General features: G+C 38.6%; 1 protein-coding gene across 2 annotated transcripts in view; it reads left to right on the top strand.

Annotated features, from left to right (window-relative positions):
• Positions 1-14,464, top strand: part of KITLG (KIT ligand) — a 126,348-nt gene that overhangs the window by 50,405 nt on the left and 61,479 nt on the right. For both annotated transcript variants that reach the window (XM_069095127.1, XM_069095126.1), the window contains exon 2: positions 4,002-4,115. In XM_069095127.1, coding sequence (XP_068951228.1) covers positions 4,002-4,115 — 114 coding nt within the window. The remainder of the gene's footprint in view (positions 1-4,001; positions 4,116-14,464) is intronic.

Genomic DNA, 14,464 nt, shown 5'->3' with positions numbered 1-14,464 from the left:
TAAAATGGGTATAAAATAACACCTCCTTGCCAGAGTTGTTGTGAGGATCAAAGAAAATAACATTTGTAAAGTGCTTTGCGAACCTTAAAGCACTATATAAATGCTAGCTAAATAATAATATTAATAACAGTTATTATTATCATCATTATTATTCTAAAAGGACTATTACCTAGAAGAGACAGTAATCTTCTCTTTGACCCCAGAAAGCAGAACAAGTAGAAATGGATAAAAAGCTGCAAAGGGGCAGATTTAGATTTGATATAAGTGCCAACCTCCAACAATCCAAGAGGGAACTTGGATGCCTTAGAAGGTAAAGGGTTCCCCCTCATTGGAGACCTTCACACAAAGGCTGGATAACCTGTAACTAAGTTACAGTTGTCTCAGAACAAAATTGTTTTTTGAAACCTAGAGAACATTATAAAGTAAATGGATAGTGGTCAGCTTGTGGAAATAGAGCCAAGCTCAGAGTTAAAAACGGGTTGAGTCCAGACTTTGATGCATTCTGGACCTGTGACCTTGGACAAGTCACTTGACCTCTCATTTTCCCAGGCAACTTTCTAAGAGATAAGTTGTCTTTGTGTTGATAGGAGGAACTTCCTTATTGGGAATTTTTATTGTTTTTGTTTAGTGGTTTCAGTTGTGTCCCACTCTGCGTGACTTTATTTGGGGTTTTCTTGACAAAGATCCTGAGATGGTTTGCCATTTCTTTCTCTAGTTCATTTTACAGATTGAGGAAACTGAGGCAAGCAGGGTTAAGTAACTTGCCCGTGGTAGCACCCCCTAGTAAGTGTCAGAGGCTGGATTTGAACTCAGGGAATGAAATCAGATTCTGTCCAGTTTCTAAAAAAACCAACAAAACATATAGATAGCCTTTGTTTTTACATACCTTTATTTCCCATATCTCCTTTCTTCATACACAGAGTAATAACAAAGAATAATAAAGAGAAAAAATACTAAAGCCTCCTAAACAATACATCAAAGTACACCCATCGTTAATTTATATTCAGTGGTCCATACCCCTTGTCCTCTACCTCAGCAAAGAAGGGAGAATGGCATATTCTCATATCTCTTTCCAGGATCAAGCTTGAGCTCTATTGTTATGGCATTTATTTTCCATTCCTTCATTCCTTCCTTCCTTCCTCTCTTTCTTTCTTTCTTCCTCCCCCCTCCATTCCTCCTTTGCCCCTTCTTTCCTTCCTTTTCCCATTTTCACTATTGCAGTTATTGTGTCTGTTGTTTTCCTGGTTCTGTTTATTTCACTTTGTATGAATTCATATCAGACTTCCCATGCCCCTCATTATGCTTTGTATTTATTATTTCTTATAGCATGGTAATATTCCATTACATCCTTGTGTCACTATTTATTTAGCCATTCCCCAGTCCTTGGGCATCTCCTTTGTTCGTGGTTCTTTGCTCTTACAAAAATGCTGCTACAAAATATCTTTTAAAAGAACATAGACATTCACATCAGACATAAGAACACCAGCATTAGGATGAAAGTTAGGCATTCCATTGTAACATAGTGCAGAAAGCAAGCCTGTGTCCATGACTCTGGGTATTTATAAAACACTAAGACAGCCAAGTTTCAGAGGCATTCTGGGAAAGTTCTCACCATTGTTCACAGAAGTTTCTGGTAGAACTAAGATAAAGCTGTTTCTGAGGGTGGGAGCGAGGAGTGGGGTAGGGTGAAGGATGAAAATTATTTATTAATAATAAATGAATAATTTAATTACTTAACATTGTACCTCATGCAGCTCAATTTACTTTGTATCCCTCATTTGCATTTATGTTCAATTTTGCGTTCTGATTCTGTTTGTATGTGTTACATAGGCATTAATCAGTGGCTCTGTAAGAACAGGGACCATGTTTTCATTTATCAGGGATCCCAGAGTTGGAAGGAACCTCTGAATATGAATGAGAATCCTCTGTACAATGTTACTAATTAGCGGTCCTCCAACTTTTGTTTGAAGCTCTGCAATGAGGAAGAACTGTCTACCTTCTAAGAGATCTCAGTCAACATTTGGAAAGCTCCAATTGTTAGGGAGTTTTCCCTTTCAGTCTGCATTTGCCCCTTTGCAGTATCTACTCGTTCTTAATTCTGCCCTCCAAGGTCAAACAAGACATATCTGTGTAATGGTCTTTTGTATCATAGTATCTTTTTCTGTCCTTAGCCCTCAGCCTCCTACACACTTTGCACTGCATGTATTCTACATATAGCGGGTACTTAATAGGTGAGAAAAAGAACTGAATTCAGTAAGTAAAAAAATCACAGTGTTTTCTAAGGCAGTCCTATCTTGATATTCAGTAAGATTGTTGCTGAAAGCCAGTTAAATGGTAAAGGAGGATTGCTTTCGATAACTCCGGGACACATGATTTGAGGTAAACCTGCCCCTTCTATCAAAAGGAATCTTTTTATTCTAAGAAGCTGTTGCAAATCACCCTTGTCCTCCTGCTAATGTTAAAATAACCTAGGTTAGGGGAGGAGAACCAAATGCCTCAAGGACACATGTGTCTGTCTAGGCCTCCAAGTAGGCCCTTTGACTGAATCTAAACTTCACAGAACAAATCCTTTTATTAAGGGACTTTGTTCTGTGAAGTTTGGATTCAATCAAAGGGCCGCACTTGAGGTCCTAGAGGGCCACATGTGGCCTTGAGGCCACAGGTTCCCCACCCTTGGCCTAGATTGTGTATTTTAATTGAAAAAAAAAATGCCCTGTAGTTAGGCATGACTGTTAGCACTAGTGGAAAATATTTCTAGCCAGGCATATTAAATTATAATTAATTTTCAGAAAAGCATCTAGATCCAGAAGAATCATATTCTTATTGTACTCAAGAAAATCTTTTCATTCATTAACATTCATTCTACAAATATTTATTAAGTACCTAAAATGTGTGAGGGGCTGTGTTAGGAGCTGGGGCTACCTCCACCCCCCCCTACCCCCCCCCCCCCCCCACAAAACCCTTTGCTTTCAAGGAAAATACATTCTATCAGAGAAACAACATATAGACATATAATTCAGTTCCATTCAACTTGAAGCACCTACTATGTGCAAGGAAGAATGATGAGTTGGTGCTACTACAGAAGCAAATTAGTGATGTTTTATTGTATTCCTGTACCAAAATTTAGTCATCTATTCTCAATCATTGGACATCCACTTTGAGTTCCTTATTTATTGCCCTCAGAGAGTTTACATTTCACTCTGGAGAAACAATATGTAGATAGATAATTCAGTTCAATTCAACAACCATTTAATTGAGTACCTACTGTGTGCTGGTTACAGTTCTAAGTGTCAGTGCTGGGAGATACAAACAGAGCATGCCATCAGGAAGCATAAATTTTAGTTCTTTCCCCAGTAACATCAGGAGGAGGCTCCAGGAAAGCACATTAGAATGGTCCCTAATGGCTCTGATCATTTACTCCTTTGGACTTTTACCTGATTGAGAGAAGTCTTTTTTTGCTGCATTTCATCTTGATGCTTTTTAAAAAATTTCTGTTGAAATCCTGTTCTAGTTTCCCCTGTCTTTGCCAAGTATTGTACATTGAAAAGAAAGAAAGCATTCTTTTTGAAGCCTTTAGGGGCTGAATTTTATTCATTCCCTGAGTTGGGGAAGAAGCCTCCAATGATGAGTCCAATGCAAGTTGGTACAGGTGCTGCCATTTCTATATACTTGCCATTAGGGAATTGGCCCTAGGGATCCTTTAACAAAAGTTAACAATAATGCTATTGAAAGGAATGTTAGGACCAGATTTCCGGTTTTAATTGAACTCAGATTCTTCTTCATCCATTCATTCATTCATTCATTCATTCATTCGTGGGAACAGGTTGGATGCTTGAGATTTAGGAATTAAACTTTTCTATAGTTATAGAAGCCAGCTTGTTTCTTAGGAAGAGAAGTCCTCTTCCTTACAAGCTCATATTAAAAGCATAAGATGCTAAATTACTCTAATTGTTGAAGCTGAATGCTGCTGGTCACTGAGTTATTGTTCTGTTTTTATTTAGACTTGGATTATCACTTGCATTTATCTCCAGCTGCTCCTATTCAACTCTCTCGCCAAAACCAAAGGGATCTGTGGGAATCCTGTGACCGATGATGTGAAAGAAATTACAACATTGGTAAGAAAAGAATTAATTTTTTTTAAAAGAAAAGAATACATTTTAAGATGGGGGACATTTTTTTTTAGATGAACTGAAGGGAAAGAGAAAAACAGACTGGCTGGTTGGGAGAAAAATAGATACTAATTACTTCCTTCCAAGTCAGTGGAGGTGAGGGCATCATCAGGAAGTTCTGAGGAGTTTGTTGATGGAGTTATCAACAATTGAGATGGCAGGTGATTATCAGTGAGTCAAATTTTGTCAGTTCCTCAGTGTCTAATAATGATTGTGTTGCTTGTTCCCTGAAGGCTGCCCTTTTCTTGCCTCTTCTTCTCATCCATAATCCTTCAGATGCCTTGCATGGAGAAGGCTGCATTCAGATGTTATTCCTCATTATCTCTTTAGATGGCCCCTTATGATCACCTCACTACTGTGCTGCACTGAGTCAGGAAGTTGTTCAGTTGTTTTTAAATCATGTCTAACTCTTGGTGAACCCACTTGGGGTTTTCTTGGCAAAGATACTGGAGTGGTTTGCCATTTCCTTCTCTGGCTTATTTTACAGATGAGGAAACTGAGGCAGACAGGGTTAAATGACTTGTGTAGAGTAACCCAACTAGTACAAGTCTGAGGCTGGATTTGAAATCTGATCTTTCTGACTCCACTTTATCTACTGCATTACCTAGCTGCCCCCAAAGTCAGGAAAACCTGCATTCAAATCTTAGCTCTGATATCAACAAGTTGCTTATCCTTTTTGGTCCTCAGCTTTCTCATCTGTAAAATGGGGATGATAATATCAACTCACAGGGTTGCTATGAGGTTTACATATGAAGGTAAAACATGAAGTCAGTTCAACAAATATGTCTGGACTTAACTTCATGCCCCATATAAATGAAGTGAATCTGCCTTCCTTAAACAAGACAGAATCTAGGAAGCATCTTTCCATTTGGTTGGTAGCAGGGAGAATTCACTCAGATATACTCAGGAAAAGGTTCCTTCCTCAATAATATTAGAAAATTATATCTAACCAAGCAAAGTCAAATTAACAAGCTTTATTAAATGCTTACTAAGTGCAGGCCACTGCCAAGCCCTCAAGATACAAAGAAAGGGTTATCCTCAAAGGGCTCACAGTCTAATGGGAGAGACAAAGACGACAGACAGGATTGCTATATGTCAGTTATATTATTATTATTATTAATCATTTCATTAGTGTCAAACTCAAATAGAAATTTGAACCAGTAAACCATGCATAAGGGCAGGTAGGCAGCACAGTGGATGTTGCTCTGGGCCTGGATTCAGGAAGACCTTACTTTAAATCTGACCTCAAGTACTTACTAGCTATGTGACGCTGGGTAAGTTGCTTAACCCTATCTGCCTCAGTTTCCTCATCTGTAGAAAGAGCTGGAGAAGGAAATGGCGAACCACTCCAGTATCTTTGCCAAGAAAACCCCAAATGGGGTCACAAAGAATTGCATGTGACTGAGAAGATTGAACAACATACAATCGCTTGTCTTCTCTTTGTCTTTCTTTATATTCTCTGCCCCGCCTGGTTTCTCTCCTCTAATAGGCTTTTGAAAAGAATGACATAAGCAGAAAACCAAACTTTTGTGGGCTCATAAGCTGTGCTGAATCAGGAGAACAATTTATACAAAAACCACGACACCATAAAATTTTGGAAGTTGTAAGAACTGTGATCAATACAATGACTATTCATAATTCCAGAGCCCTGAAGATGAAATAAAGCTAGAGGGATGATGGATTTAGGGTTCAGAATGAGACACACATTTTTGTCTGTTGCCACTGAGGCAAGACCATGTATGTTTGTCACAATAATTTTTTTTAGTGTAGTATAGAGTGGGAAGGTGAAGAAAATATATTTTTCCTAATTTAAAAAATAGAGATAGAAGGTGGAACTACAGATGGGAAATGTTTGTTGCATGTGCTTTCAGATGAAGTCACCTGTCTTATTTTACTGTTACAAGAGATCTCATAAAATAGGAGTAATTTGTACATGTTTGTAATGGGAAAACAAAACAGCAATAAAACTTAAAAAAAAAGAAATATGTTAAAATACATTGCAATATGGGGGAGGCTAGGTAGAGCAGTGAGTAGAGCACCGGCCTTGGAGTCAGGAGGATCTGGGTTCAGATCCGGCTTCAGACACTTGACACACACACACACACACACACACACACACACACACACACACACACAAAACTAACCATGTGACCTTGGGCAAGTCACTTAACCTCAATCACCCTACCCTCCCCTCTCCAAAAAAAAATAAAAAAAAAATACATTACAATAATTCCTTGCAATTTGAATTTAAAAAAATTTATAGAAAGAGGAACTAGATTAAAATTCCACCTCTTCTCCTGACTCTTTGACCTTGGATAAGTCCCTTAACTTCCAAACTCAATTTCTTCTTTCATGGAAAGGGATTTGGATTAGCTGACCTCTTAGGAGCCCTCACATTCTAAATCTGTGATTCCATCATTAATGCATGCTAATTCAAAGTAAATGTCAGATCAAATCAAATTATCTCTCTGATTTGCTAATAGGAGGAAAAATACTTTTCTGGAGCTTATTTTTTTCTTTTTCTTTTGGCAAGGTAATCCGGGTTAAGTGACTTGCCCATGGTCACTGTATCAGCAATGCCATATTCACAATGCCTATAGAGATTACAAATATGCTGATATAATTATCCATTAGAAAATACGTCATGTTTGCCATATGAGGAAATAAACTAGAAAATTTATTAAGATACCAAAAGACTGAGTCCCAAAACCAGAAAGTGAAAGCCATCAGAGTAGTTATGACATTGGCACAGGTAGATAAAGTAGAAAGCACCCACATTTTCAAGCCTTTAAAACAGAACAGGCTACCTCAGGCAAAGGTCCTCCTCTCCCCACGCACAGCAACCACCCAGCGTCCTGGAAGCGCACTCCCAGCAGCTCCGGCCCCTGGCAGTCCTCAGCAGGAGTCCTTAGCAGAAAGTCCTTAGCAGTTCTAACTCAAAAAAGGGCTTCACACTGCCACTGCCTCTGCTGCTGCCGCCGTCACCACCACCGCCAGCCACCGAAGGAACGCTAGCTTGGCTTCCGCTTCCTCTTGCTCCGCCCCTCCGCTTCCTCTTGCTCCGCCCCTTCCTGCTACGTCAGCAAGTCCAACGGGGCATGGAAGATCTTTAAATCCCATAACCCTTACAGTCACACAACTAGTAAGTGTCAAATGTCTGAGACTTGATTGGAACTTGGGTCTTTTGGACTCCAGGGCCAGTGCACTATACACTGCACCACCTAGCTGCCCCTTCTGCACCAATTTTCATGGGGAGTGAGATGTTTATTTTCTTTCACAGTATTATGACAATTGCTTTTTAGACAATTTCCTCCTTTCCCAGTGCTATATCTCTCTTAAACAGTTCTCCATGTTGGGGTGGGTAGGTGGTGAGGTGGTGCAGTGAATAGAGCACTGGCCCTGGAGTCAGGAGGACCTGAGTTCAAATCTGGCCTCAGACACTTAACACAAAACTAGCCATGTGACCTTGGGCAAGTCACTTAATGCCACTTGCCCTGCCTTCCCCCCTCCAAAAAAAAACAACGAAAAAAAAAACAGTTTTCCATGTTAATTGTTCCTGTCTTATCTCTGAGACTCACCACCTAATGGATAACAAGCATATGTGATGAGTTGTTGTTCAGTTGTGTCCAATTCTTTGTGACCCCATGCACCATAGCATGCCAATAGTGTTCATGGGGTTTTCTTGGCAAAGATGCTGGAGTGGTTTACTCTCTAGTAGACTGAGGCAAACAGAGGCCAAGTGACTTGCCCAGGCTCACACAGTTAGAAAGAATGTGAGGTTGCATCTGAACTCAGATCTTCCTGGCTCCATGCCCAGCTCTTTATCCACAGCAGCCACCTGTGTGGTTAAATGCACTCATACAAAGACATTGTTGCGTGCTTGGCTCCTTCTATCGTTAAGAGAATATCCCCATAACATACCATAGAAATATTTGCTTTGTTGAGTCGAACTAAGTCATTTTCCTGTGGACTATCATAAGAAAATAATAATTCTTGCAGGTCATTATCCCTTAAAATTTTCCTTCATTTTCAGACCCTAAAAATACCCAGTCTTTTGGCTAGATTGCTCAACATTCCATTTACTCATTTCATATCATACTTTGCAAAACTTAAAATGCTCTGTGAGTGTGAATTGTTTTTATTCATTATTTTTTTTCCTAGTTGAAACTTAGAGACTTTCATCACTACACCTATTTGGTAGGTCACTACATTGACAGATCTTCTGGAAATGAACAGTTAGCTAGTGTCCTGCTTTAGGAATATTTTCTAGACCCAGGTAAAATGGGTATAGGTTGGATTTGACCACTGACGTCCCTTCCAACATGAAATTCTATTAGTCTTAGAAATTGGTATTTCAGTAAATGTCTACAAATGTTGACAAAGTTTAGTATTCTGAACTGTGATTGAGAATAGATTGGGTTGAAGGGGATTTTTTTAAGGTCTCAATTCTCATGGTATATTGCCTATTTTATACTTTTGCTCTTTCATTAAAGAAACAGTGTTCAAGTGTTCTAGTAGTTGTAGAGGGTAAAGAAAAAGTATAAAAATAGAATCCCCTGCCCTCAAGGAGCTTATGGTCTAGTTTGGGTGCCAAAATGACCCCATATGGTAGAATAGTGAATAATTTGAGACAGTGTTTATTTTAAAGACTGAAATGAATACTTGCTTTTGCTTCTGGCTTCTGTACTAAACCACTGATGGGGAGTTTCACTGGCTACATATACAACAAAGACCCTCAAGGACAAATGACTCGACATCTTGGCAACAAGAAAGTTGCCAAGGAGTCCAGGCCTCATGCCAACACGACCCCGACATACTGTCCATTTTCCAGGGATAGCATTTGCTTCTTTTATCTTTGCTGTGTGCTGAAGGCTTGTATTCGTGTTTCTAAAATTATATCTGGAAGTTCTAACATGAAATCAGGCAACCTAATTGATAAGGGTGATATGTTAAAGGGGAGCGTGTTATAGTTGTAAATCTTGTCTGTTCTGTAGTTAGTTGTAAATTGTGAAAGACATTTTTTGGTATAGGTTTTTGTTCTAGTGTTGCTGTGGTATTATAAAATCACCTGGAATGGGCTTTAGAGGTCATTTAGGTCAACCCTCTCATTTTATAAATGAAGAAACCAAGTACCAAAGAGAATGCGTCTTCCCTAATGTTACATACTGAGTGGCCAAAGTAAAGTTTGGGCCCTGGTCTTTTGATTCTAAATCTAATTCTTTGACTTTATTAATAAATATGTAGCCCACAAAGAGTGACCCACCTTCCACACCTAATTCCAATACTGTTGGCCCCTCCCACAGTTGCATGGGCAATTGATCCCTGTATTTTATTCCAGTTATAACCTCCAGCATGATATAGGGGAGAGGGAACTGATGCTATAGTTAGAGGAACTAGGTTCAAATCCTGTCTCTGACTACTTATATGACCTTAAGAAAGACATATAACTTCCTTGGGTCCTATTTTTCTCAAATGTAAAATGGGGAACTTGCTTTAAAAGGCTTGTTCTAGACCAATAGCTACTCTCTTACAATTATATAAATCTGTCCTGAATACAAAAATATATACCTACTTTTGCTCATAGAAACCTCCTGTGGGGTTGGGAGGGTGATGGTCCTAAAATTTAACACACACCCTATTGATCTTACACAATATATTTATCTTTTTCTTCTTCCCTTTTGCTCTGGTAGAAATCCATTTTGTACTATTTTTTCTTTTTCTTCTCATGTTGTTACCTTATGGTCTAATAGAGTTCTTTTTTTATTTCTTCAATTACATGTAAACATAAATTTTTAACATTTTTTAAAATGTTGTCCCATATTCTCTCCCTTTCCTCTCCCCCTTCCTTCAGAAGACAAATAAATTTGATACAGATTATAGATGTGCAGTCATGCAAAATATTTCCATTTTAGTTTGTTACATGAGGAAACAGATCGAACAAACAAAGAATGAAAAAAAATAGTTTGTTTGTTTTTTTAAATCATGCTTTAATCTGCATTCTGACTCCATCAGTTTTTCTCTCTGGAGGCAATTTTCATCATAAATCTTTTGAAATTGTCTTGGATTCCTGAGAATAGCCAAGTCATTCACTGTTGAAAGCATACAGAAGACCTTAAAACTATCAACCAGTGAATTTTATTCATTTTTATTATAGTAATGGGCAAATTAAGGGGAAATCTGGCATTATCTTTATGCCATTTCCTTTTTTTTCTGATTCTCTGATTATCTGCTCCCACTTAGGACACAATCATTTGATAAGAGAGATGGATAGAGCATTTATTAAGTGTTGTGTGCTAAGTGATAGGAACATAAACATGAGCACAGAGATAGTCCTTGCCCTCAGGAAGCTTATATTCTGTTGAGAGAAGGTAAACACTGAAAAGTAGGGTAGGAGACTGAGGATAAGAAACATTTGGCAGGGGAGGGGCAGAAAGAGGAGTAAGGTTGAAGAAATAGTTGGGTTGTTGAGTTTGAGAGTTGGAAGGGAATGCAGCAGCCATATCAGAAAACAATCCCCAATCACAATATATTCAACAAATGGTCATCCATCCTCTTCTTGGAGGCCTCCAGGGATGGGGAATCTACCACCTCTTAAATTACCCATTCTGCTTTTGCATATCTCTAATGATTAGATTTGATATTTTTTTCCAGACATCAAACCTAATTTGCCTCTTCCTAATTTCCAACCATCATTCTGTCACATGAGAACCCTTCCCATACTTGAAGAAAGTGATGATGCCCCACCTTTTCACTCCCAAATTTTCTCTTTTACAGGCAAACTAAAATTAATTTAATTTAATTGATGCTTTTATGACATGAGAACATTCCATCTTATCAATGCCCTTCTTAAACTGGTTCCCAAAACTAGAAAGAAATATTCTAGATGGGGGCGGAGCCAACATGGCAGAGTAGAAACAGGACTTCCAGGCAGCTCTAGTTTCAACCTCCTCCAATACATGTAAAAAATGACTCTGAACAAACTTTAGAGCTACAGAACCCACAAAGTGAGAGAGAGAAACAAATCTCCTGCTGAAGGCAGTGTGGCAGGCAGACAGAAAGGGTCTATCACACTGAGCTGGGAGCCAAGGGCAGATGCTCCTAAGCCCTGGCATTAGCCCCAAGGCAGCCCTCACAAGCAGCTGCTAGAGCAGACTTCACAAGAGTAAATCACTGGAAGTTGTAGTGGTTTCCAGACTTCTCAATCCATAAATGCCAGGGACAAAGTAAAAGCTCAGCGTGATACTTGGTTGCTCCAGGGGAGGATAGAAGAGTGAGGTCCAGCTGCTACTCCAGAGCAAGAAGTGGAAGAGGCACGGTAGCTGCTTTCATTGCTCCTGGCCTGCAGATCATAGGGGGACCAAACAACCATTCAGAGGGTAATCGCTCTTGCTTTGACCTGCTTGGATCTGGATCACGATTTTGGGAGGTGGTCCTGGGGTGTGTGACTAGTGAGCCAGAGTGTGTGGGAGCTGTAGAAAGGGTGCCCATCTAATAGTTCTGGCAGCTGCAAAAACCCCAGTGATTTGGGACATAGCTCTCTCCATTCTGGAAGCAGAGTTCTATCGTGGCAAAGAGCTCAAAAGTCAAGTAATTGGCTGCCAATATGAGCAAGCAATGGAAGCACAAACAGACCATGGAATCCTTTTTTGGGGACAAAAAGGATCAAGTCATAGAGCAGGAGGAAGACATCAAAGTCAGAACCCCTACATCAAAAATCTCCAAGAAAAATATGAATTGGTTACAGGCCATGGAGGGGCTCAAGAAGGATTTTGAAATCAAGTAAGAGAAGTGGAGGAAAAATTGTGAAGAGAAATGAGAATGATACAAGAAAATCAGGAAAAGCAAGTCAACAACCTGCTAAAAGAGACCCCAAAATATACTGAAGAAAATAACACCTTAAAAAATAGACTAACTCAAATGGCAAAAGAGGCCCAAAAAGCCAAAGAGGAGAAGAATGCTTTAAAAAGCTGAATTTGCCTGATGGAAAAGGAATTTCAAAAAGTCACTGAAGGGAATAACTCCTTCAAAATTAGATTGGAGCAATTAGAAGCTAATGACTTTATGAGAAATCAAGATACTATAAAACAGATCCAAACAAATGAAAAAATAGAAGGCAGTGTGAAATATCTTACTGGAAAAACCACTGGCCTAGAAAATAGATCCAGGAGAGATAATCTAAAAATTATTAGACTACTTGAAAGCCATGATCAAAAAAAGAGCCTAGACACCATCTTTCAAGAAATTTTCAAGCAAAATTGTCCTAATATTCTAGAACCAGAGGGCAAAATAGAAATTGAAACAATTCACTGATTGCCTCTTGAAAAAGATCCCAAAAAGAAAACCCCTAGGAATATTATAGCCAAATTCCAGAGTTCCCAGATCAAGGAGAAAATACTGCAAGCAGTCAGGAAGAAACAATTTGAGTATTGTGGAAACACAATCAAGATAACACAAGACCTAGCAGCTTCTATGTTAAGGGATCAAAGGACTTGGATTATGATATTCCGGGGGTCAAAGGAGCTAGGACTAAAACCAAGAATCACCTACCCAGCAAGACTGAGTATAATGCCACAGGGAAAAATATAGTCATTCAATGAAATAGAGGACTTTCAAGCATTCTTGATGAAAAAAGCAGAGCTGAACAGAAAATTTGACTTTCAAATACATGAAGCAAGAGAAGCATGAGACAGTAAACAGGGAAAAGAAATCATAAGGAACTTATTAAAGCTGAACAAATGGAGCAACGATAATTTTAACTCAAGACTTTTCTCAGTATGAGGATAGTTGAAGGGATTGTATATGTATTTATATAAGGATGTATGTATAGACAAATATATATGTGAGTATGGGCATTTGTATGTTTATGTATACATAGTGGGCAAAGGTTGAGTTGAATATGAAGAAATGATATTTAAAAAATAAAATTAAGACATGAGAGGAATTTATTGGAAGAAAGGGAGCCATAGATTAGGGTAAATTATCTCATATAAAAGAGGCAAGAGAAAGCTGTTACAATGGAGGGGAAGAGCAGGAAGGTGAAAGGGAATGGGACAACCTGATTCTCATTGAATTTGGCCTAAAGAGGGGATAACATACACACCCAATAGGGTATCTTACTCTACAGGAAAATACGGGGGTAGGGGGTTAAGAGCGGGGAGGATAGAAGGGAGGGCAGATTGGGGGAGAGGGTAGTTAGAAGCAAACATTATTGAAAAAGGAAAGGGTCAAAGGAGAAAATAGAATAAGTGTGGGGGGGGCAGGATAGGATGGAGGGAAATATAGTTAGGCTTTCACAATATAACTACTATGGAAATGATGTAGGTAACTACACATGTACAATCTCTATTGAATTGTTTATCTTCCCAGTGGGGATGGGTGAGGAGGGAAGAAGGGGAAAAAATCTGGAACTCAAAAGTTTTAAAAACAAATGTTTTAAAAATTTGGGGTTTTTTTTTTGTCTTTTTGTTTTTTGTTTTTTTAACATGCAACTGGGAAATAAGATATACAGGTCCTAGGGTATAGAAACCCATCTTGTTCTACTAGAAAATTAGGGGGGTGAAGGGAGAGGATATGAGAACAGATTGGGGGAAGGGGTATTCAGTAGGCTTACTATTTTGGGGTGGGAGGTAGGGGAAAGACAGGGAGAGAAATAATTGTAACTCAAAATCTTGTGGAAGTGAATGTTGAAAACTAAAAAGAAATAAATTTTAAAAAACAAATATTTTAGATGAAGTCTGCATGGGGCAGCATATAGTTAGTACCTTCTTCCTTATTCTTGGAAGCTGTGTCTCAGGCTATAAGCCTGAGGCTGCTTTAGCTCTTTTGCCCATCATTTCCTAATGCTGACTCATTGAATATGAATTCTGTCAAATCTTAACTCTTTTTCAGATAAATTGGTGTGTAAACATGTAACATTGATTTCTTTTTTTTTCTTTCTTTTTTTAATATCCTCTAATTTTACAGTCTTTATTTCAAGTTATCTAAGGGGCATAAACTCTTTTTTTTTTCCTTTCTTTTTTTTTTAAATTTATTTTTTTAATGCTTTATTAACTTCTGATTTACATCATTCGTTTCCGCCAGATTTTGAGTTACAAATTTTCTCCCCGTTTTTCCCTCACCCATACCCCCAAAACAGCAGTCCCACATGATATCCCCACCTCCAATCTGCTCTCTCCCATATTTTCTCCCATACACGTTTCAACTTTTCCAGTGGATCTCTGTGCCTCAGTGCCTGTATATCTTTTTTTTTCTTAATAACATGTAAGATGGTATTAATAATAGTATATATATATATA

This window comes from Petaurus breviceps, unplaced genomic scaffold (assembly GCF_028583685.1).
Source record: "Petaurus breviceps papuanus isolate PSGF00001 unplaced genomic scaffold, PetGlider_PUasm1.0 225, whole genome shotgun sequence".
Taxonomy (NCBI): Eukaryota; Metazoa; Chordata; class Mammalia; order Diprotodontia; family Petauridae; genus Petaurus; species Petaurus breviceps.
This window is presented reverse-complemented; position numbering and strand designations above follow the sequence as displayed.